The sequence below is a fragment of the Ovis aries genome, chromosome 3, assembly GCF_016772045.2.
Source record: "Ovis aries strain OAR_USU_Benz2616 breed Rambouillet chromosome 3, ARS-UI_Ramb_v3.0, whole genome shotgun sequence".
Lineage (NCBI taxonomy): Eukaryota > Metazoa > Chordata > Mammalia > Artiodactyla > Bovidae > Ovis > Ovis aries.
In genome coordinates, this window is record NC_056056.1 from 151,250,088 (window position 1) to 151,271,847 (window position 21,760).

Below are 21,760 nucleotides of genomic sequence, written 5' to 3' on the forward strand. Positions count from 1 at the left end.
CTGAGCCGCCTCTTGAGAAACCTATATGCAGGTCAGGAAGCAACAGTTAGAACTGGACATGGAACAACAGACTGGTTCCAAATAGGAAAAGGAGTATGTCAAGGCTGTATATTGTCACCCTGCTTATTTAACTTATATACAGAGTACATCAAGAGAAACACAGGGCTGGAAAAAGCACAAGCTGGAATCAAGATTGCAGGAAGAAATATCAATCATCTCAGATATGGAGATGACATCACCCTTATGGCAGAAAGTGAAGAGGAACTAAAAGCCTCTTGATGAAAGTGAAAGAGGAGAGTGAAAAAGTTGGCCTAAAGCTCAACATTCAGAAATCTAAGCTCATGGCATCTGGTCCCATCACTTCAAGGGAAATAGATGGGGAAACAGTGGAAACAGTGTCAGACTTTATTTTTGGGGCTCCAAAATCACTGCAGATGGTGATTGCAGCTGTGAAATTTAAAAGATGCTTACTCCTTGGAAGGAAAGTTATGACCAACCTAGAGAGCATATTGAAGAGCAGAGACAACAAAGGACCTTGCCAACAAAGGTCCGTCCCAGTTCAGTTCAGTTCAGTCGCTCAGTCGTGTCCGACTGTTTGCGACCCCATGAATCGCAGCACGCCAGGCCTCCCTGTCCATCACCAACTCCCAGAGTTCACTCAGACTCACGTCCATCGAGTCAGTGATGCCATCCAGCCATCTCATCTCGGTCGTCCCCTACTCCTCCTGCCCCCATTCCCCTCCAGCATCAGAGTCTTTTCCAATGAGTCAACTCTCTGCATGAGGTGGCCAAAGTACTGGAGTTTCAGCTTTAGCATCATTCCTTCCAAGAACACCCAGGGCTGATCTCCTTTAGAATGGACTGGTTGGATCTCCTTGTAGTCCAAGGGACTCTCAAGAGTCTTCTCCAACACCACAGTTCAAAAGCATCAATTCTTCGGCGTTCAGCCTTCCTCACAGTCCAACTCTCACATCCATACATGACCACTGGAAATACCATAGCCTTGACTAGACGGACCTTAGTCGGCAAAGTAATGTCTCCGCTTTTGAATATACTAATTAGGTTGGTCGCAACTTTTCTTCCAAGGAGTAAGCGTCTTTTAATTTCATGGCTGCAATCACCATCTACAGTGATTTTGGAGCCCCCAAAAAATAGTCTGACACTGTTTCCACTGTTTCCCCATCTATTTCCCATGAAGTGATGGGACCAGATGCCATGATCTTCGTTTTCTGAATGTTGAGCTTTAGGCCAACTTTTTCACTCTCCACTTTCACTTTCATCAAGAGGCTTTTTAGTTTCTCTTCACTTTCTGCCATAAGGGTGGTATCATCTGCATATCTGAGGTTATTGATATTTCTGCCGGAATCTTGGTTCCAGCTTGTGTTTCTTCCAGTCCGGCGTTCTCATGATGTACTCTGCATAGAAGTTAAATAAGCAGGGTGACAATATGCAGCCTTGACATACTCCTTTTCCTATTTGGAACCAGTCTGTTGTTCCATGTCCAGTTCTAACTGCTGCTTCTTGACCTGTGTACAGATTTCTCAAGAGGCGGCTCAGGTGGTCTGGTATTCCCATCTCTTTCAGAATTTTCCACAGTTTCTTGTGATCCACACAGTCAAAGACTTTGGCATAGTCAATAAAGCAGAAATAGATGTTTTTCTGGAGCTCTCTTGCTTTTTCCATGATCCAGCAGATGTTGGCAGTTTGATCTCTGGTTCCTCTGCCTTTTCTAAAACCAGCTTGAACATCAGGATGTTCACGGTTCACATATTGCTGAAGCCTGGCTTGGAGAATTTTGAGCATTACTTTACTAGCATGTGAGATGAGTGCAATTGTGCAGTAGTTTGAGCATTCTTTGGCATTGCCTTTCTTTGGGATTGGAATGAAAACTGACCTTTTCCAGTCCTGTGGCCACTGCTGAGTTTTCCAAATGTGCTGGCATATTGAGTGCAGCACTTTCACAGCATCATTTTTCAGGATTTGAAACAGCTCAACTGGAATTCCATCACCTCCACTAGCTTTGTTCGCAGCGACGCTTTCCAAGGCCCACTTGACTTCACATTCCAGAATGTCTGGCTCTAGATGAGTGATCACACCATCATGATTATCTGGGTTGTGAAGATCTTTTTTTGTACAGTTCTTCTGTGTATTCTTGCCACCTCTTCTTAATATCTTCTGCTTCTGTTAGGTCCATACCTTTTCTGTCCTTTATTGAGCCCATCTTTGCATGAAATGTTCCCTTGGTATCTCTAATTTTCTTGAAGAGATCTCTAGTCTTTCCCATTCTGTTCTTTTCCTCTATTTCTTTGCATGGATTGCTGAAGGTGGCTTTCTTATCTCTTCTTGCTATTCTCTGCAACTCTGCATTCAGATGTTTATATCTTTCCTTTTCTCCTTTGCTTTTCACCTCTCTTCTTTTCACAGCTATTTGTAAGGCCTCCTCAGACAGCCATTTGGGTTTTTTGCATTTCTTTTCCATGGGGATGGTCTTGATCCCTGTCTCCTGTACAATGTCACGAACCTCATTCCATACTTCATCAGGCACTCTATCTATCAGATCTAGGCCCTTAAATCTATTTCTTACTTCTACTGAATAAGGGATTTGATTTAGGTCATACCTGAATGGTCTAGCGGTTTTCCCTACTTTCTTCAATTTGAGTCTGAATTTGGTAATAAGGAGTTCATGATCTGAGCCACAGTCAGCTCCTGGTCTTGTTTTGGTTGACTGTATAGAGCTTCTCCATCTTTGGCTGCAAAGAATATAATCAATCTGATTTCGGTGTTGACCATCTGGTGATGTCCATGTGTAGAATCTTCTCTTGTGTTGTTGGAAGAGGGTGTTTGCTATGACCAGTGCATTTTCTTGGCAAAACTCTATTAGTCTTTGCCCTGCTTCATTCTGGATTCCAAGGCCCAATTTGCCTGTTACTCCAGGTGTTTCTTGACTTCCTACTTTTGCATTCCAGTCCCCTATAATGAAAAGGACATTTTTTTGGGTGTTAGTTCTAAAAGGTCTTGTAAAAGGTCCGTCTAGTCAAGGCTATGTGTCAATGTGAGAGTTGGACTGTGAAGAAAGCTGAGCACCAAAGAATTGATGCTTTTGAACTGTGGTGTTGGAGAAGACTCTTGAGAGTCCCTTGGACTGCAAGGAGATCCAACCAATCCATCCCAAAGATCAGTCCTGGGTGTTTATTGAAAGGACTGATGCTGAAGCTGAAACTCCAATACTTTGGCCACCTCATGTGAAGAGTTGGAAAAAACCCTGATGCAGGGAAGGATTGCAGGCAGGAGGAGAAGGGGACGACAGGATGAAATGGCTGGATGGCATCACCGACTCAATGGACATGAGTTTGAGTGAACTCCGGGAGCTGGTAATTGACAGGGAGGCCTGGTGTGCTGTGATTCATCGGGTCGCAGAGTTGGACACGACTGAGCAACTAAACTGAAGAGTTCTTTTTTTTTTTGGCCTCCTTGTGTAGGATCTTAGTTCCCCCACCAGAGATCTAACCCAAGCCCCCTGAAACGGAAGCGCAGAGTCCTATCTACTGAGTCCAACAGGAAATTATTCTGAGTTACAAGAGTTCTTTATATATGCTGGAAACAAGTTTTTTTTGAGCCAGTTTTCCTTTGGCAAATATTTTCTCCCACTCTGTGCTTTATTTTCTTAATGATATTTTTAAAGAGCATTGTTGTTATTCAGCCACCAAGTCATGTTCAACTCTTTGTGACCCCATGGACTGCAGCATGCCAGGCCTCTCTGTCCTTCACTGTCTCCCAGAGTTTACTCTAACTTATGTCCATTGAGTCAGTGATGCCACCCAAATAATCTCACCCTCTGTCCCTCCCTTCTCTTGCCCTCAGTCTTTCCCAGCATCAAGGTTTTTCTCCAGTGAGTCGGCTCTTTGCCTCAGGTGCCAAAGTATTGGGAGTTTCAGCTTCAGCATCAGTCTTTGCAATGAATATTCAGGGCTGATGCCCTTTAGGATTGACTGGTTAGATCTCCTTGCTGTCCAAGGGACTCTCAAGTCTATTCCAACACCACATTTGAAAGGCATCAATTCTTCAGCAATTTTCTTAATGGTCCAACTCACATCTGAACAGGACTACTGGAAAGACCTTTGACTATATGGATCTTTGTTGGCAAAGTGATGTCTCTGCTTTTTAATAAGCTGTCTAGGTTGGGCATGGCTTTTCTTTCAAGGAGCAAGCGTCTTTTAATTTCATGGCTGCAGTCACCATCCGCAGTTTTGGAGCCCATGAAAATGAAATCTGTCGCTGTTTCCACTTTTTCCTCACCTATTTGCCATGACGGGATCAGATCCCATGATCTTCCTTTTCTGAATGCTGAGTTTTAAGCCAGTTTTTCACTTTCTTCTTTCACGTTTATCAAGAGGCTCTTTAGTTCCTCTTCAGTTTCTGCCATTAAAGTGGTGTTATCTGCATGCTGCTGCTGCTGCTAAGTCACTTCAGTCGTGTCCAACTCTGTGTGACCCCATAGAAAGCAGCCCACCAGGCTCCCCTGTCCCTGGGATTCTCCAGGCAAGAACACTGGAGTGGGTTGCCATTTCCTTCTCCAATGCATGAAAGTGAAAAGTGAAAGGGAAGTTGCTCAGTCGTGTCTGACTCTTAGCGACCCCACGGACTGCAGCCTACCAGGCTCCTCCGTCCATGGGATTTTCCAGCCAAGAATACTGGAGTGGGGTGCCATCGCCATATCTGAGCATAAATTTTGTATTTTGATGAAGTCTAAGTAATCAATCTTTTTCCTTAATGTAACTGCTGTCTTTTGTTTAGTAAATCTTTACCTACCCTCTAGGTTACAAAGATATTCTCTGTTTTTCTTAAGTTGTACAGTTTTAGTGTTTTTATTCAGGTTTATAATCTACCTTTAACTAATTTTTGTGCACAGTATCAATTAAGGGTCAAGGCTGACTATTTTCCATACAGATATTCAGTTGTTTTCCTCATAATTTACTAAATTCCACCCCAATTTTTATTTGAAAAAATTTAAATCTTGTGCCCTTCCCACAGATTCACTGGTCCATAGATTCACTGGTTAACACTTTTTCATATTTGCTTTATCTATGTAGACTTTTATTTTAAAGCTAAACCATTTCAAAGTAAAGTACAGACTTCATGACCTTTCATTTCTAAATATTTCAGTATGCTTCCTACCCAGAACACTCTCCTACCCAGCCACAATACCAGTATCACACCTAAGAAAATTAGCATTAATTCCACCATACCAATTTACATACTCTGCCTCATGCCAGAATTTCATAGGAATTGTGTTAAACCTATATACCAACATGGGGGGAGGATTTAAATTGTTACTGTGTTGAATCTCTAATTAATAAACATGGTGTCTCTCCCCACTTATTTTGCTCCTTTGGTTTCATTAGCATTTTGTAGTTTTCTGAATAAAATCTGGTACACATTTTGTTAGGTTTACATTCTCACATCAGTTCATTCTGCTCTACCGAGGTATAAGAATAAAAGAGGTTTTGTTAGGTAAACAATTATTCTTTAGAACACTTGAACTAGCATAAATCAAAACTTGAGGCAGAGTCTGACATCTCTACACCTCTTCCCAAGTGATGCCAGGCCAGTTTCGTGGTCAGCTCCTGCTGTTTGCGTTGGATACAGAAGGATCAATACCCGTCTCTGATTTAAGCCAGAATGTCCTGAACTTAGATTACTTATGGTGTATTAAGATCAGTTACGATGTTATATTTACACCAAATACAAATTGTATGACTCCCATCCCCAGCTCTTGGGGCAGCATATGTAAATACATATAAGAAACTCACCAGACGAGTCAGATGATCAACCAGGTTTGGGAACTGCTAATCTACGTCTCGCTTCCTCTTAGAGCCACATTCTCCCTTTTGGTTATCTATTTATGAGTCCTAGACGCTAGTCAATTTGGCACAAACGCTGATTCACAAACATGCACTCATCATTTGCAGGCCTTGCTCATGCTGATTTCTTAAACTTGTAGTGCGTTACCTTTCTTGATGTCTGTCTTTGCAAATTCAATGCATTACCCAGACTCCAGCTCAAATACTACTTCCTCAGAAATCTCTTAGCTGAAAATAGTTCCTTCCTACTCAGGTTACTTGTATTTTTTAATGCATTTAAAAGACATATTTATTGTATTTTCCCTACCAGAAGGGCTAGATAAGATCTCACTCATTTTATAGTCCCCAATGTATTCAGTGTTCGCTGTGTGCCAGATACGATGCTAAGTCTTTACATGCTGCAGCTTATGAAATCAGGTTTACTGAATGAGAATTAATAAACCAGAAGTGGCTTCAAAGTAAAATAACAGCATAATATTATTTTAGAAAACATTCTTGCTTTGTTCACCTAATTAATTGTAATATTTAAAAAACACTAAATTTTATGATGAGGAGTTACGTATCTGGCTTAAAAATATATCAGGACTTTCTATTTTTATAATTTTAAGATTTTAGAGTACTTATGATCACAGGGAAAAAGAACAGAAAATTTAACTTCTTTTTATATCACAGAGGGGCATTCCTGGAATTCATATGAACAAAAATTTTAATTTTTATACAGTTTTATTAATAAACACAGGGAAACGATATAACACATTAAACTTTCAAAGTCTCACCATAATATTCTTAAAAGTACAAAATTCAATGCCTAAATTTTACATTTTCCCCATGATAATGGAAAAGAAAAAACTCAGTAATTATAAATACATATATTTTACAAAAAAATTCCATTTATCATGGAAATTATCTAGATTACAAAGAATGACTGAATTATGACTGAATTTCATATCCTAATGGATCAAGGCCCTGGTCAAGGAGCATTAGAGAGGATTCTCTTAACTTCTGTAGCAATTTCCTTAATTCTTCCTTAGAAAACACCTGTTTTTAAAAAAGAGAAAATGTTAAGAATGAGAACAAAGAAGAGTGTAAATTTATAGTCACCTAATCAACCTGATTAGCTTAATGCAAGAAGAAATTCCTCTTTAAGATTTATGTAGCCAGAGGTCAGCATATTAGCATAGCTCAAATCTACTTCTCTGGGCCAGTCAATATACTTTTAACTGCTTAGATATGTAAACATATTCTGTATAGAGAAGCACAAACATGAAAACTGGATCATTACTTTAAGAAAATCTAAGAACATTTAAAGAATATATACATCTCACAAAATTAAATATTACTACTTGTGTGCATGCTAGGTCACTTCAGTCTTTCCAGGGGATCTTCCTGACTCAGGGATCAAATCCGAGTCCCTAACGTCTCCTGCATTAACAGGTGGGATCTTTGCCACTAATGCTACCTGGGACGCCCCAAATATTACTACAAAGGACATCAAATCATTAAAATTTACAAGTGCAAACACTCTAGAACTTACCAAATATAGTTTGTGGCGCTCAGAGGACACCATATCTGCTAACTGCAGGCATTCCTGATACTGACCGGTACTATGCAATATGGTGTGAAGCAGAAAACACAACATTGGCAGACAAAGCTTTCTCAGTAAAACCATTTGATGTATTCTTTCATGGTCTTCCTCAGCATCCTACACACAAACCAAAATGCAACAAATAGAAGCTAAAGAGTTTCCATAAAGCTTATTAGGCCCATTAAAAATAAAACAAGGCGAGGTTTCTTTTTTTTTTTCGGTCGTGCCACTCGACTTGTGGGATATTAATTTCCTGACCAAGGATCAAACCTGTGCTCCCTGCAGTGGAATCTTGGGGTCCTAACCACCGGACCACGAAGATATTCCCAAGGTAAGGTTTCAATCACAGTATCGAGTAGACAAGATTTTTTGGCAAAAAACATGAACAAAATATACTTCAGAGGAGTCACAAGTCTGATAACGAAAACAAAATGCTTCTGAAACTGTATTTACTATGTCTTAAATAAACATCTGCATAAAAGGAAAAACGTTACGACTAGAGCAAAAATCAGAATACAAAATAATAACTATTCCCCTGGATATACATAGAAGGAAACAGAGGCAGATATCGGGCAGTCTGAAAGGGCATTTCATACCCTGAGATTCCTGCTGGGAAGAAGGGTCAGGATGAGGGGAGAGGTGCACAAGGAGGACAACTTCACTGCAAATATTTTTTTTAATACTTAGAATGAATTCATGATGCTTTTGTATAATTTTATAAAAATAGAAAAATTAAAAGAATGCAAAGATTTGAATAATACAGTGAATGGGGCAGAACTAACATATATGAAAAAACTTACTGTAGAGAAAACAATGAGCATTTCTTTATAAGTATACAGGGATCTTTCTAAAAAGTTTTGTAGACTCTCAAGAGTACAGAAAAAATAGACCTCTTATGTTCACTAACATTTTCTTATTTCTTAAAGACCTCTTATGTTCACTACATCTTCAAAGTTGAAAAGTAAAATCATTTAAATAATAAAAAGGTACCCAAATTTTCTGAAATAATCTTAAAACTTGAAAGGAAATCCATATGACTAAGTGTAAAACAAAAGGAGTTTCCCTGTGGCCTAGTCAGGGATTAGGATCCTGGGCTTTCACCACCATGGCCTGGGTTCAGTTCCTGCTTGAGGAACTGAGATCCTACAAGCTAGGCAAGACAAAAAAAGTAACATGTGTCATATGTTGTGTGCTATGCTTAGTCGCTCAGTAATGTCCAACTCTTTGTGACACCATGGACTGTAGCCCACCAAGCTCCTCTGTCCAGGCAATAATACTGGAGTGGGTTGCCATGCCCTCCTCCAGGGGATCTTTCCAACCCACAGATTGAACCAGGTCTCTCACATTGCAGGCGGATTCTTTACTGTCTGAGCCACCAGGAAAGCCCAAGAATACTGGAGTGGGTAGCCTATCCCTTTTTCAGGGGGTCTTCCCCCAACCCAGGAATCGAACTGGGGTCAGCCTGCATTGCAGGCGGATTCTTTACCAGCTGAGCTACCAGGGAAGTCCTGTATAATAGTGTAAAAGAAAACGGTACAAGCAAAAATAACAACTGCCCCTTTGAAAAGCCTAATAAGATAATTAATTAAAATTTTTCCTTATGACAATTATATTCATCATTAAAAGTATGTTCACGTGAGATATTAAATTGTTAAAACATTTTTCGAAGGTAGATATAAGTAGAAGTGTGAAGCAATAGAATGTAATCTGGAAATTATACCAAAGAATAATTGTACTAACTTTGACATACGTCAGGTTTTTATGCATAGGAAAAATTTTTATCCATCTTTTTGTTCTGTTTTGAGATACAGATAAATGGAAGCAAATATTAAAATGCATGCTTTGTATTTTCTTAGCTTTAAAAGGGAAAGCACCTTCATTTATTTTCTCAAATAAGCACTCATTCCCTTCACAGGTAGATTTAAAACACCTCGAGGCCTCACTCATAATTCATACTGGTGATTCCTACTTGGAGCCTAGTAAGAATGAGAGGACTGCCTCTTTTTGGGTCATTTCATTTGTGCTCCAATATACTCTTTCCCCCTAACCCTAAAGAGACAAAGTGCCTGTGGTTCCTAAATCTCTTACCAACTGAAAGTAGCAGCTGGCTTTTGGGTAACCTGGTCTCACAGGATGGATTCTGGGACCTGCCTCTCCTAAATCCTGTTGCTGCCAAGTATTAGGGTGTGATCTCTTCTGCTGACTGCAGGGGACTCCCACACCAGCAGACTGATTGCCATCAAGTATCCAGAATCATGCCTGATGGGCCCAGCAGTCTGCCTCAAGGAAAACAGAACAAATTGCTCTGCTACCACCTATGATATTTTTCTCATCTGAATGAACAAAAGCTTTGAAAAATCCTATAAATATATATTAAAAAAAAGATTCTTTCCATCAGGGATGTGTTGATATGTACATATATGTATGTACCCTATTGAGGATAGGGGGGTGGGGCTGCAGCAGGGTCTCCAAAGACAGATAACACTGGAGTATGCTGCTAAGGAAGTAAGGAAGTCAACCATGCAGATATCTCAGGGAAAGAGCATCGTAGGCAGAAGAACAGCAAAGAGGCCAGAAAGTTAGAACAAAGGAGAGGAGAAGAGTAGGATACAAAGACTGGGGAGGCAGTCAGGACCAGTGTATGTGTGACTTTGTTGGTCAAGAAAAGAACTTTGGTTTTTATTCAAAGTGTAATGAGAAGCGATCAGAAGGATGAGAGTAGGAGAGTGATATCTCTTTGATTTTAAAAGACAATACTATATGAAGGGGCTGCATACAGAAGAGTGGAAGCAAGGCAAAGACAGCTGACGCTTCAACCAGAATGTGGTTGAGGCAGAGGTGGTGAAGAGTAGATAGAGATGGCCTGTCTGCTCCATTTGCTCTGCCATCCCTGTGTGCCACCAACCTCCAGCATGAATGGGACCATTCTGCGGTTATGTAAAAAGTGAGGTGCAGATATAAGAGCCAGCATATCAGGTCAGGGCTTTGAACAGCTGTGCCTTGCACAGTGGTACTGGACAGTAAATGAGTGGCAGCTGAAATCTAATCCCTGCTCCATTCTACAGGTCATGTGCATTTGACATGAAATTTATCTGTATAAGACAGTGGGTACCATTTCCTAATCCTTATACAAGGTACGTAAGTGCTAGCAGGAGCCCTGAATAATTTTCTGCTTCGCTGAATATGTAAGAGTATTAAGCTAAACTCAACTCAAAATATCATCCTTTATAATTAGTTCAAGAAATCGCTTGTTTGGATTAGATTTGAAGTGATTGACACAGAATGTTGACTTAAAAATGCTTGTAAACAAAATGGTATCATTCATAATCTTCCATTCCAACTCCATTTAAAAAATATTCCAAAGTGTCTGTTCTGTGACTTTCACTATCTAAGATTAATTAATACTTAGAATAACAAATATGTAAGTATAAATATTTAGGCATAAATAAGGCATTGAGTCTTTTCAAACCTTAAATACCAATAGCATATTGCAACACTAACATTTTCTCTTCATGAGCACCAACATAAATCAGGAGAGAAAAGTTTAACATTAAGGAACCTGCTAAAGATTCAAAACTATTTTATTTCCCTGATAGCTCAATGGTGAGGAGTCCACCTGCCAGTGCAGGAGACAAGGGTTTTGGTCCCTGGTCCAGGAAGGCCCCACATGCCACGGAGCAGCTGAGTCTGTGTGCCGCAAAGACGGAGCCCATACACCTAGAACCTCTGCTCCCCAGTGGAGAGGCCACTGCAATGAGAAGCTGACGCACGACTAGGTAGTGGCCCCTGCGTGCCGAGAGCAGAGAAAAGCCCGTGCAGCTATGAAGACCCAGCACAGTGAAAGGTAAATTAATGAATTAATTAGATAATAACAAAAAGAACCCCCCGGCACACAAAAAGGTTCAAAACTATGAAGTCAGCAGGGTTCTATTATGAATTTATATATAAGATGTGGAGACTTTTAAGATAATTACTATATCACGAGTAGTAGCAAACAGTAGTAGTAAACTAAAAAAGAAATACTGGGTTTCACCTCCATAGATTCTGGTTTAATTGGTCTTAAGTAGGGCTGGCCTTTTTTCTTTTTTAATTTAATTACCTAAGAAACTTTAGTATTTAATTTACCTGGGAAGCTTTTAGTATTTTTTAGTATTTAAACAGCAAACTGTCCTTAATGTTTTGCTTCTGGTCAGAAAATGGAAGCCAGTAAAGTGAGAAAAAAATGTAGTAGCAAAAAACAAAACAAACAATAAAAAAGAAGTGAATATATTAGGATTCAGGGAATGCAGAAGGAAAGCTACCAAAGACACTCGTAGGATTTTTCTATTCAAAATAAGGTTATCCAAGAATCCAGCATGTATAATCCTTGGAACTGAGTCAATGCACTGTTTCTGTCATGCCCCAGGAGCGAGCCTCAACACCTTTCCCTCACAACATTATTACTTGCAGCATTCTTCCTTTCCCCTACTTCTACTCATCCAAATGTACCCGTCGTTCAAGGTTCAGTCAAATGCTATACCTTTTAAGCATTCTGTCCAGATCTCTTCTGGGTAGAAGCAGCCTTTGCTTTCTCTGAAGTCAGAAAATACTGCATCTGTGCTTTTTTTTTTTTTTTGGCATTTAGTACTTCTGTAACTGACTCTCAACCCAGGCTACACATTAACGCTTTCCAGGTAATTTAAACTTTTTTTTTTTTAAACCCTTTGAGGGCAAGTTGCATAATCATGTTCCATTACCTCTGAATGTTTCAGAGTTTATTTCCTAACAAAGGGATTTTTTTTCCTAATATAGTCACACTGCAGTTAATGACTTCAGAAAATTTAACAGTGATATAATACCAACATCAATGACTCAACACTGTCCTTTATAGCATCTTTTTTTCTCCAACACAGGATCCAGTTTAGAATCACATATTGTATTTAATTGTCATATCTTTTGGGGACTCATTAAAAGGTTTTTTTGTTTTGTTTTAATACAACCTTTAAAGGTTATAATCCATTTAGCTATTACAAAATACTGGCTTTACTCCCCATGTTGTACAATATGTCCTCATAGCCTACTTTACACCCAGTGATTTGTACCTCCCACCCCACAACCCCTATGTTGCTCCTCCTTCCCTCTCCCCACTGCTAGCCACTAGGGGAATCAACCCAGTATTTTTTAAAAAGTTCTCCAGGTCATTTAAATGGGCAGTTCAGAGGTGAGAGTCCCTGCTTTATGTATGTCTTACTCACTCTACTAGACTTATCTTCACCTCTACAGACTGAGTTGAATACATGAATAATTGATTTTTGGTCCAGAATTTTTAAAAATTAGATTTTACTATACTATACTGACTGAACATATTAAATGTGGAGAAATAGTTTACCCAGGAGTCAGACATTCATATATTCCCTAACTAGTATTCCAGGTTAGACTTAAATTATGGGATGTTCAGTTATAATATAGTACAAAGGTAATACAAGATCTGTAACTGCTCCTATTCAGAGAAAAAACTTAAAAAAAAAAGATGTAGCTTGTAACAATGCACAGAGCTTACCTCTCTAACATCCACCATCCACCCTCCATCAACAAACAACAAGACATTGTACATTTTTTCCTTCACATCAGCAGTTAGGGCATCCAAATGCCCTTTCCAAATACCATAATCCATCTGGAAAACAGATATAAGGCAGATATATAGTGGACTATAATATATTTGCAAAGTACAGAGATGTACATATATGGAACATCATTCTAAAGAACTGACATTCAGTAAGCCAAATACAAAATAAACATCAACAGACTGCAGTTCAATAAAACACTAAAATGTTTACCATGTAAATGAACATTATTGTCACTTGAAGGTACGTTTCATGTTTGGTTAATTATCTACAAAAAGGTAACTAAACAGATTTCTTTCTTCAAAGTATAACAGTAATAAGGAAGATCAACTCTTATAATGGGAATATAACTGTTGAAGAAATGATCTTACATATATGACTTGTATTTCTGAGATGCAATGAGACATGTCTCATCTACATTTAACTTACCTCATATTTCTTTTCTTTGTGTTCATGAGCCACTTTCTCAGTAAAAGTTGCTTGAGTTGTCAAAGTAGGTTTTTGTGGAGCTGAATTCATATGCTTAAACCACTCATTAAAGGTTTCATGGGCTTCCTAAAATGTAAAGTAAAATAGAAAAATACAAAAAATGAAAACTTTTCACATATGTTCAATACAATTTTTAAAAATTTGGTTCTTAGAATTTTGCAGTAGTAAGAAATAAAATTGTTCAATATTTCTTTTTTATACAAAAAAATTACAGTGAATAAGTATTTTGTTTGTGATATTCACGTGCTTATCTGTGTCCTTGATGAACCTATTAGCTTCCAGAGGGAAGCAAAGAAATTCAGACTCAGTCCTAAAACCTAGCTAATCACTTTATTATTTGTTGAATGAATTCTGAATGAGTATGTTGTTATTTTAGTCATAATATAGATTATCTTGCTTTTTTCAGTTGTTGCCAAAAGCAGAAATGCTAAAGTTAAGAATTCAAAGAATCTTAAGAAAACACATGGTGTGTTGGTTAACAATGATTAGAGGCTCCTGCACATGAAGACAAGGTCAGGACTTCCAAGTTTTTAGGGATCAGTGATTCCCACAGTCACAAGGGAGGTAAGATAGTAAGTCAATCACCACTTTTCAAAAAAGTAGTTTAAGGTTTGAGAGTGAATCAGGTTTGAAAGTCATCATAAAGACAGGCACTTCGTGGTTTTCTCTACAATCTCACCAAGTAAGCTCTGATGCACAAATGTTCTCGGATAGCGTTATCATCTTCAGCAGGAAGTGGGCTATCCATTCCTTGTTCCTCCCACTGGTTATAGATTTCTGCTATTGAATCCTGAGGAATTTTCACAAATACTTCTTTTGCAGCTTCGTGCTTTTTTGAGGCTGGGAAAAAGACATATAGTTTTTCAATATACGTGGATTTCTGTGTAGTGGCTTCTAAAGGAGTCAAATTATTAGTCTACAACTTTCACCGTGGCCTGTAACCATTCAGGGCCCAAGGTACTTCTTTTAAAGGTTTGGGGGATCTTTCTACCTAATGGCTGGGCTTTTCCTTATTTCAGTGTGACAGTCACATGAAGGATTAATTAAATGTAGTTACTTTTGTTTTCATTATATATTTCAATTTTTGGCTGCCCTGCATAGCATGCCAAATCTTACTTCCCCAACCAGGGACTGAATCCAAATCCACTGCAATGGAACACGGAGTCTTAAACACTGGATCACCAGGAAATCCCACAGCTACTTTCACATACTATGTCTTAAAAAAAAATTCCATTTTTCAAAACCTTGAGATTATATATAAAATTGAGTGGGACATAGTAAGTCACTATTAAATATGTTTTGTTTCACAATATCAGCCATAAAAGTGGGTATTTTGTACCTTACCCTACTGGAAGGGTTAGAAAAACAACAAAATTTAAGAACAGAAAAAAAAAAACTTTGTAAAAATAATATAAAATAGAGCATACCCAAGAATTTCCTCATTATCGCATTGCCTTGTTTTAGTGCTTCTGCTCTCTGTGCTGGGTCGAATACCAACCAGTCAATTACATCAATTTTTAATCGGTCTTCCTATTCATTTAATTGGAAAAAAAGAAATGTCAATTGTGCTTTTTCCCTAAGATATTCTACACATTAATAGAACTGGCTTACATCTGTACTACTAATGATTATTTTCCTTCAGGTTACACAAAATTATGAAAGAAAATAGCTTTTCTTGGTTTATTTTCACATTTAATAGCTCTATATCTGATGTGCCACCAATTTAATTATCTGATTCCTTTAAGTGCTATTCTACAACCTTTTCTTTCCTAGATAAAACTTTCTATTCTTTTCTGAAAATAAGGAACAATTAAACTACATAAAAATTAGTTAACTGATCAAGTATCTAGAATAATCAGATGAGTAAAAATTCAATGCTCAGGTTTTTACTATTAAAGAAGCTTCCTTTAACATAAAACTACTACTAAGCAATTCCTTACACAAGACTTAAGTTTGCTGACAATTTTTATAACTTGGCTGACAAAGAAAAACTCTTTAAAAAATAAAGAAGCCAGAGTATTTTAAAGTAGACATTTAGAAAAAGCATAACACGAGGGATTATTCAGTCACATAATACACCTCTTGTACCCTCATATTACCTCGGTAGTACCCGTATCCAAGGCTGGGGACAGGTCATGATGACTGAATTCACCATCATCTTTCTTTCGAATATTCTCAACTACAGTTTTTGTTATAGCTGCAATATCCAAATCTAAAACATTTTTTGAAGGGACAGAAACAAGAAATTACTCATTCACACTAATATTCTTTAAATAATCACAATGATTTAGTAAATCTGGGATAACAATTCTTTAAAATATGAAAGAAATTATAAAAGAAAATACCAAAATTAAAAGATATTTTACACAATATACAGTATAAGTTATTTCATTCCAAAACAGAATTTCATTGAAAATGTCATTCCTTCTTTTCCTCTCAAGAAAAACAGGATTTAAAACTAGAAGGATATATGTTACTAAGACAAAATGATAATCTGCTTACAGAGCCCAACAGATGAAGCCTTCCATTTTTACCTGCCTCTTTAGCCAGCTCCAGGCAATGGTGGCGCTGTTCAAACTCTGTAACACCTTCCAAAAATAATGCATACTGGGCAACAGCAAGGTCTTGAGGCAAATGACAGGTATAAAATGCTATGAGATTTGTATGTTTCTCATTTATTAAAAGCTGAAAAATAGAAAAGGATCAAAATGTTAATATGTCAATAATAAAGCAAGTTCTAGGAACAACAGCACTATTCAATTCAAAATTTTTAACATATTTAGGAGAGATGCATACAGACATAGAGTTGTACTGCTAAACAGGATTAACTTTAAATTCCAAAACAAAGTATTTATGATAATTAACAGATATTTATGTATTTTGATATTTGGTATGATATTTATGATATTTTGATAACCTTTCTGCCACTAGATATTAAAATACTATCATTCTGATTTATGTTTTCATTAAAATGGTCAAAGGAAAAAAAAGAATCAAACTGTGGATTTGATTTTACCTGTTTTACCAGAGTTTACCTGTATGTATGTCTTTAAAACATCAATGGAAATTTCTTCCTTCATAGGAAAAAAACAGATATAATTAAATTATAAATACAGCTGTTTATGTGTACCACCAATACTAATAAAAATCCTGTCATAATGATTTTTAGTATTTACCACTGAGCAATTACTACATGCCTGGAGAAGGCAATGGCACCCCACTCCAGTGCTCTTGCCTGGAAGATTCCATGGATGGAGGAGCCTGGAAGGCTGCAGTCCATGGGGTCGCTGAGGGTAAGACATGACTGAGCGACTTCAATTTTACTTTTCACTTTCATGCATTGGAGAAGGAAATGGCAACCCACTCCAGTGTTATTGCCTGGAGAATCCCAGGGACGGGGGAGCCTGGTGGGCTGCCGTCTGTGGGGTCACAGAGTCGGACACGACTGAAATGACTTAGCAGCAATTACTACATGCAAGGCTAACTGCTTAACAAATTTCTTGTATTAACTTACCCTAACTCTTTGTGAGTAATTACTATTACTGTTCACATTTCAGAGGAAGAATCTAAGACTTAAAGAGGTTTTATTTACCCAGATTTACACCACTAGAAGCTTCTGTGTAAGAATGTGAATCCAAGATTTTTAATTCAAAACCCCAGCTCTCAACTACTACATCATTCTGCCTTCTATGCATACTCTGCCCAAAATGTTACCAATCATTTAGGACAGAAGAAAAAGAAAGAAAACAAAGACTTAAAATCCCACAGAAAACTTAGTCTGGTTCAGTTAGCTTGCTGGTTGATTTCGAGTTGGGTACTGATGAGGACTGAAGTTATAAACTGTCTCCAGTCCAGGTAAACATCAGCATTCTGTAGTCACAGATCAGAACATTAGAGTCATCTGCAGTGAGTTATCACTGAGCGACAATGTGAGACTATGGTCACCATTTTAGAAAACAAAACCCCAAAGTAGTATCATGTTTTCCTAACAACAGATGTATAAAGCGTCAGCCTTGCAGAGAAGAGTATACAGCTCATTTTTATTTACTTTGGTCTGTAGTCCAAGAGTGCGGAAAAACAAAATGAGGTGAGTCATGAAGCGGAGGAGGTGTCCAGGTAGACTGTTCCTGCTTTTGGAAAGCCATTTGCTAAATTCATCCATCAAACCTACAAACCATTAAAGCAAAGATTTAGATGGATACAAATCAAAAAAGAGACATAAACTCTATCCAAGGACATTTATTATATTCATATAGCACTCTTATCAATTCACTGCCTTATTGTTATGAACTACCACATCAAACAGCCTCTGGATTAAAGTCAAACTTTATTTTCTAAAAATTATATAGTTGCAGTCAAATAGGTTGAAAGAGATGACAAGATGTGGTAAGTCATGTGCACTGTTTTGATAACTTTTTAGAAAACTACTTTAAAAAACCAAAGAACTCATGCAAAGTAAAATAAAATATATCTTACCATCAATGTCTCCCAGGATAAGGAATTTTTGAACTACATGATAATGTTCTTGATTCTCTTCTAGAACTCTCTGAAAAAATTTTCACATTTTCTGTAAATTTATTATGGTCATTCTGTAGTATATACTCATTGGTAAGCTAAAAACATAAAGTGTTGAAGGAACATATACAAACAAAGGGCTTCCCCGGTGGCTCAGCAGTAAAACAATCACCCTGCAACGCAGGAGCCACAGGAGACGTTCGATCCCTGGGTCGGGAAGATGCCCTGGAGCAGGGCATGACAATGCACTCCAGTACTCTTGCCTGGAGAATCCCAGGGACAGAGGAGCCTGGCAGGCTACAGTCCATGGGGACGCAGAGTCAGACACGACTGAAACCACTTAGCACACGTGCATTCAGACAAAGAAAAAGCTGGAAATGAAGGGTATTAGGAAACCTAAATAAAGTATGAGAAAGATACTGCCGTTGGGACTCAAGGTTGAACATTATTTTTTGAAACAGAGAACTGTGATAAAACAATTTAATCTCTGTAAATGTTATAAAACTTTTTCTTTTTTCAATTAAAATGCTTTAATCACACATAGACAGATATATTTTTATTAATGTATTTTACTGTTTTCCTTGACTGTGCATGGTGAACCAGAAGAGAAGGGGACAGATGACCAAAGCAAAATAAACTATAAGATTTCCTTCAATATAAACAGTGGGTTTTGGAAGCATTCATCTGCAAATTGTACCAAGAGTAATAAAATCCATCAAAATAGTGATTAGGCACAGAGTAGAAAAAATTTACAAGTAACCTGCTGTTAAATTTTTTTCCTAAAGAAAATAATTTCTATATTTTTGGTCAATTTTTTTTTTCTACATGGGATGGTTGATCGTGAGCCTGCAGCAAGCAAGCTAGCACCGGACTTCTCTAAATCCACATTTCCTTGCCTCCAATTCTTATGTGTCCAAAAGACAGGAAACCATAGACCTGCCTTTGTAGGAGGGTTTTAATTTTTATTTGTCTAAATTTTCTTCCAGCAGTCTTTCTTTCTTTTTTACAAATATTTGCTCCACCTGGAACTGATTGTAATGCATGTCATGAGGCAGAGATCTAGCTTTGTTTTATTTCAGATGGAAAATCAATTATGTCCATACCATGTCTGTAAATAAACCACCCCTCTTCCTCTGAAAGGAAAGGTCATCTGTCCTTTATTAGGTTCTCATATATATTAGAATCTAATACAGACTTGTATATTCTGATGATCTATTTATTCCTGTGCCAATTCTATTGTTTTATTAAATTGTTATTTTATTAAGGAACAACATAACTACTGTTCTTTTCTAAATCTTATTTCTATTCTCACTTACTCTTTTATTTGGAAATTTTCTGTTCTGAAATAATACCCCAAAGCAATAGGTTTCAACGTTAACTTTGGAATGACTGATATTAACAACAAATCATCTCATTCGGGAATGTGCTAAATCTATTTATTTCTGTCTTTCAATAAGATTCTATAGTTTTTTTATGGAGGTACTCAAACCCTTGGCTATTTATTCCTAGGCATCTTACAGTTTTGGTCAGTAATTTAAATGAGACTTTTGGGGGTATTTAACTTATATGCAGAGTACATCATGAGAAACACTGGGCTGGATGAAGCACAAGCTGGAATCAAGATTGCCAGGAGAAATATCAATAACCTCAGATATGCAGGTGATACCACCCTTATGACAGAAAGCAAAGAAGAATTAAAGAGCTTCTTAATGAAAGTGAAAGAGAAGAGTGAAAAAGTTGGCTTCAGTTCAGTTCAGTTGCTCAATCGTGTCCGACCCTATGAATCGCAGCACGCCAGGCCTCCCTGTCCATCACCATCTCCCGGAGTTCACTCAAACTCACGTCCATCGACTTGGTGATGCCATCCAGCCATCTCATCCTCTGTCGTCCCCTTTTCCTCCTGCCCTCAATCCCTCCCAGCAACAGTGTCTTTTCCAATGAGTCAACTCTTCGCATAAGGTGGCCAAAGTACTGGAGTTTCAGCTTTAGCATCATTCCTTCCAAGAACACCCAGGGCTGATCTCCTTTAGAATGGACTGGTTGGATCTCCTTGCAGTCCAAGGGACTCTCAAGAGTCTTCTCCAACACCACAGTGCAAAAGCATCAATTCTTCGGCACTCAGTTTTCTTCACAGTCCAACTCTAGCATCCTTAAAGCTCAACATTCAGAAAACTAAGATCATGGCATCCGGTCTCATCACTTCATGGCAAATAGATGGGCAAACAGTGAAAACAGTGGCTGACTTTATTTTGGGGGGCTCCAAAATCACTGCAGATGGTGATTAGCGGCCATGAAATTAAAAGACGCTTACTCCTTGGAAGGAAAGTTATGACCAACCTAGACAGCATATTAAAAAGCAGAGACATTACTTTGCCAACAAAGGTCCATCTAGTCAAGGCTATGGTTTTTCCAGTAGTCATGTATGGACTATAAAGAAAGCTAAACACCAAAGAATTTATTATTTTGAACTGTGGTGTTGTAAAAAGACTCTTGAGAGTCCCTTGGACTGCATGGAGATCCAACCAGTCCATCCTAAATGAGATCAGTCCTGGGTGTTCACTGGAAGGACTGATGTTGAAGCAGAAACTTCAATACTCTGGCCACCTGATGCGAAGAGCTGACTCATTTGAAAAGACCCTGATGCTGGGAATGTTTGAGGGCAGGAGAAGGGGGCAAAAGAGAATTAGATGGTTGGATGGCATCACTGACTCAATGGATATGAGTTGGGGTAGAGCCCAGGAGTTGGTGATGGACAGGCAGGCCTGGTGTGCTGTGGTTCATGGGGTCACAAAGAGTCAGACACAACTGAGTGACTGAACTGAACTGAAATCCTTTTCTTACTAGCTGCAACAAGTACAAAAAGGCTATAATTTTTTTATAACTTTATCTTGAATTTAGACACTTTAAAAATTCTCTTAATTATAGTAACTTATTGATTCACAAATTTTCTAGATTTATATTTTTATCATATGTAAATGTTCCCCTCTAGATTTGTATCTATTCCTTGACTTTCGTTTGCTGGAAAATAAAATGACTTTCATTTGTTTTATTTTCATTTGCTAGAATCTCTAAAACAGACTGATTTTTTAAAAAGAAAAATTTGATAAAGTATTAACTTTTTTCACTATACAAAGATATCTTATACAATAAAAAGGAAAAGATAAAATTCAACAGAAAAATAAGTGAAAGTTCTAAATAGGAAATTAAAAAATGGTCAATTAACACTGGAAAACTTGCTCAGCCTTATGAATAGACAGGGAACTATGAGAAGAACAGGGAGTTTCTACTTCCCACCTCATCTGATGGGTTGGCAAAAACAAACTGACATGTGGGGCTAGTTGAGAAGGTAGGGAAATGGCCATGTCTATAAATTATTTGTAGGAATATGAATTAATTGCTACAACCAGGGAATGAATTTAAAATACATATACCCTTTAACTCAGCCGCCCTGCTTTCAGAAAACTTATTGTAAAGAAACAGGACTAGTAGATAAGCATAAATAAGACTAACAAGAACATTCCCTGCAATGCTAGAAGTAACCCAAATGATTACCAAAAGGGGAATGATTCAAAAAGGATATATCACATTTCATAGAATATTATATACCTATTAAAAATAATAAGTTAGGTTGTTAAATTTATATGCATTAACTCAAAGACAGTCTCCTTAAACGGGGGTGGAGCAAAGGAGGGAGCCATAAACTAATG

At 37.8% G+C, this 21,760-nt stretch overlaps 1 protein-coding gene and 1 non-coding gene across 6 annotated transcripts in view; both read right to left on the reverse strand.

Moving 5' to 3' along the window:
• Positions 1–6,565: 6,565 nt before the first annotated feature.
• The window catches only part of NUP107 (nucleoporin 107), a 47,184-nt gene continuing 31,989 nt past the window's right edge, over positions 6,566–21,760 (reverse strand). For 3 of the 5 annotated variants that reach the window (XM_012174597.5, XM_004006482.6, XM_027967473.2), the window contains 11 exons: positions 18,015–18,084; positions 17,587–17,705; positions 16,574–16,612; positions 16,073–16,223; positions 15,638–15,750; positions 14,966–15,068; positions 14,218–14,378; positions 13,479–13,604; positions 12,986–13,099; positions 7,396–7,563; positions 6,566–6,899 (listed from right to left, as the gene is read on the reverse strand). In XM_012174597.5, the coding sequence (XP_012029987.2) occupies positions 6,792–6,899; positions 7,396–7,563; positions 12,986–13,099; positions 13,479–13,604; positions 14,218–14,378; positions 14,966–15,068; positions 15,638–15,750; positions 16,073–16,223; positions 16,574–16,612; positions 17,587–17,705; positions 18,015–18,084 (1,272 nt within the window). In that variant the 3' untranslated portion in view covers positions 6,566–6,791. Of the gene's footprint in view, positions 7,564–12,985; positions 13,100–13,478; positions 13,605–14,217; positions 14,379–14,965; positions 15,069–15,637; positions 15,751–16,072; positions 16,224–16,573; positions 16,613–17,586; positions 17,706–18,014; positions 18,085–21,760 lie in introns of all 5 variants that reach the window. The other 2 variants (XM_060412823.1, XM_060412822.1) reach the window with 1 other exon arrangement.
• LOC114114252 (small nucleolar RNA SNORA38) lies at positions 18,875–19,006 on the reverse strand. Its single transcript, XR_003589082.1, has one exon. It is a non-coding gene; the product is annotated as a small nucleolar RNA SNORA38 (small nucleolar RNA).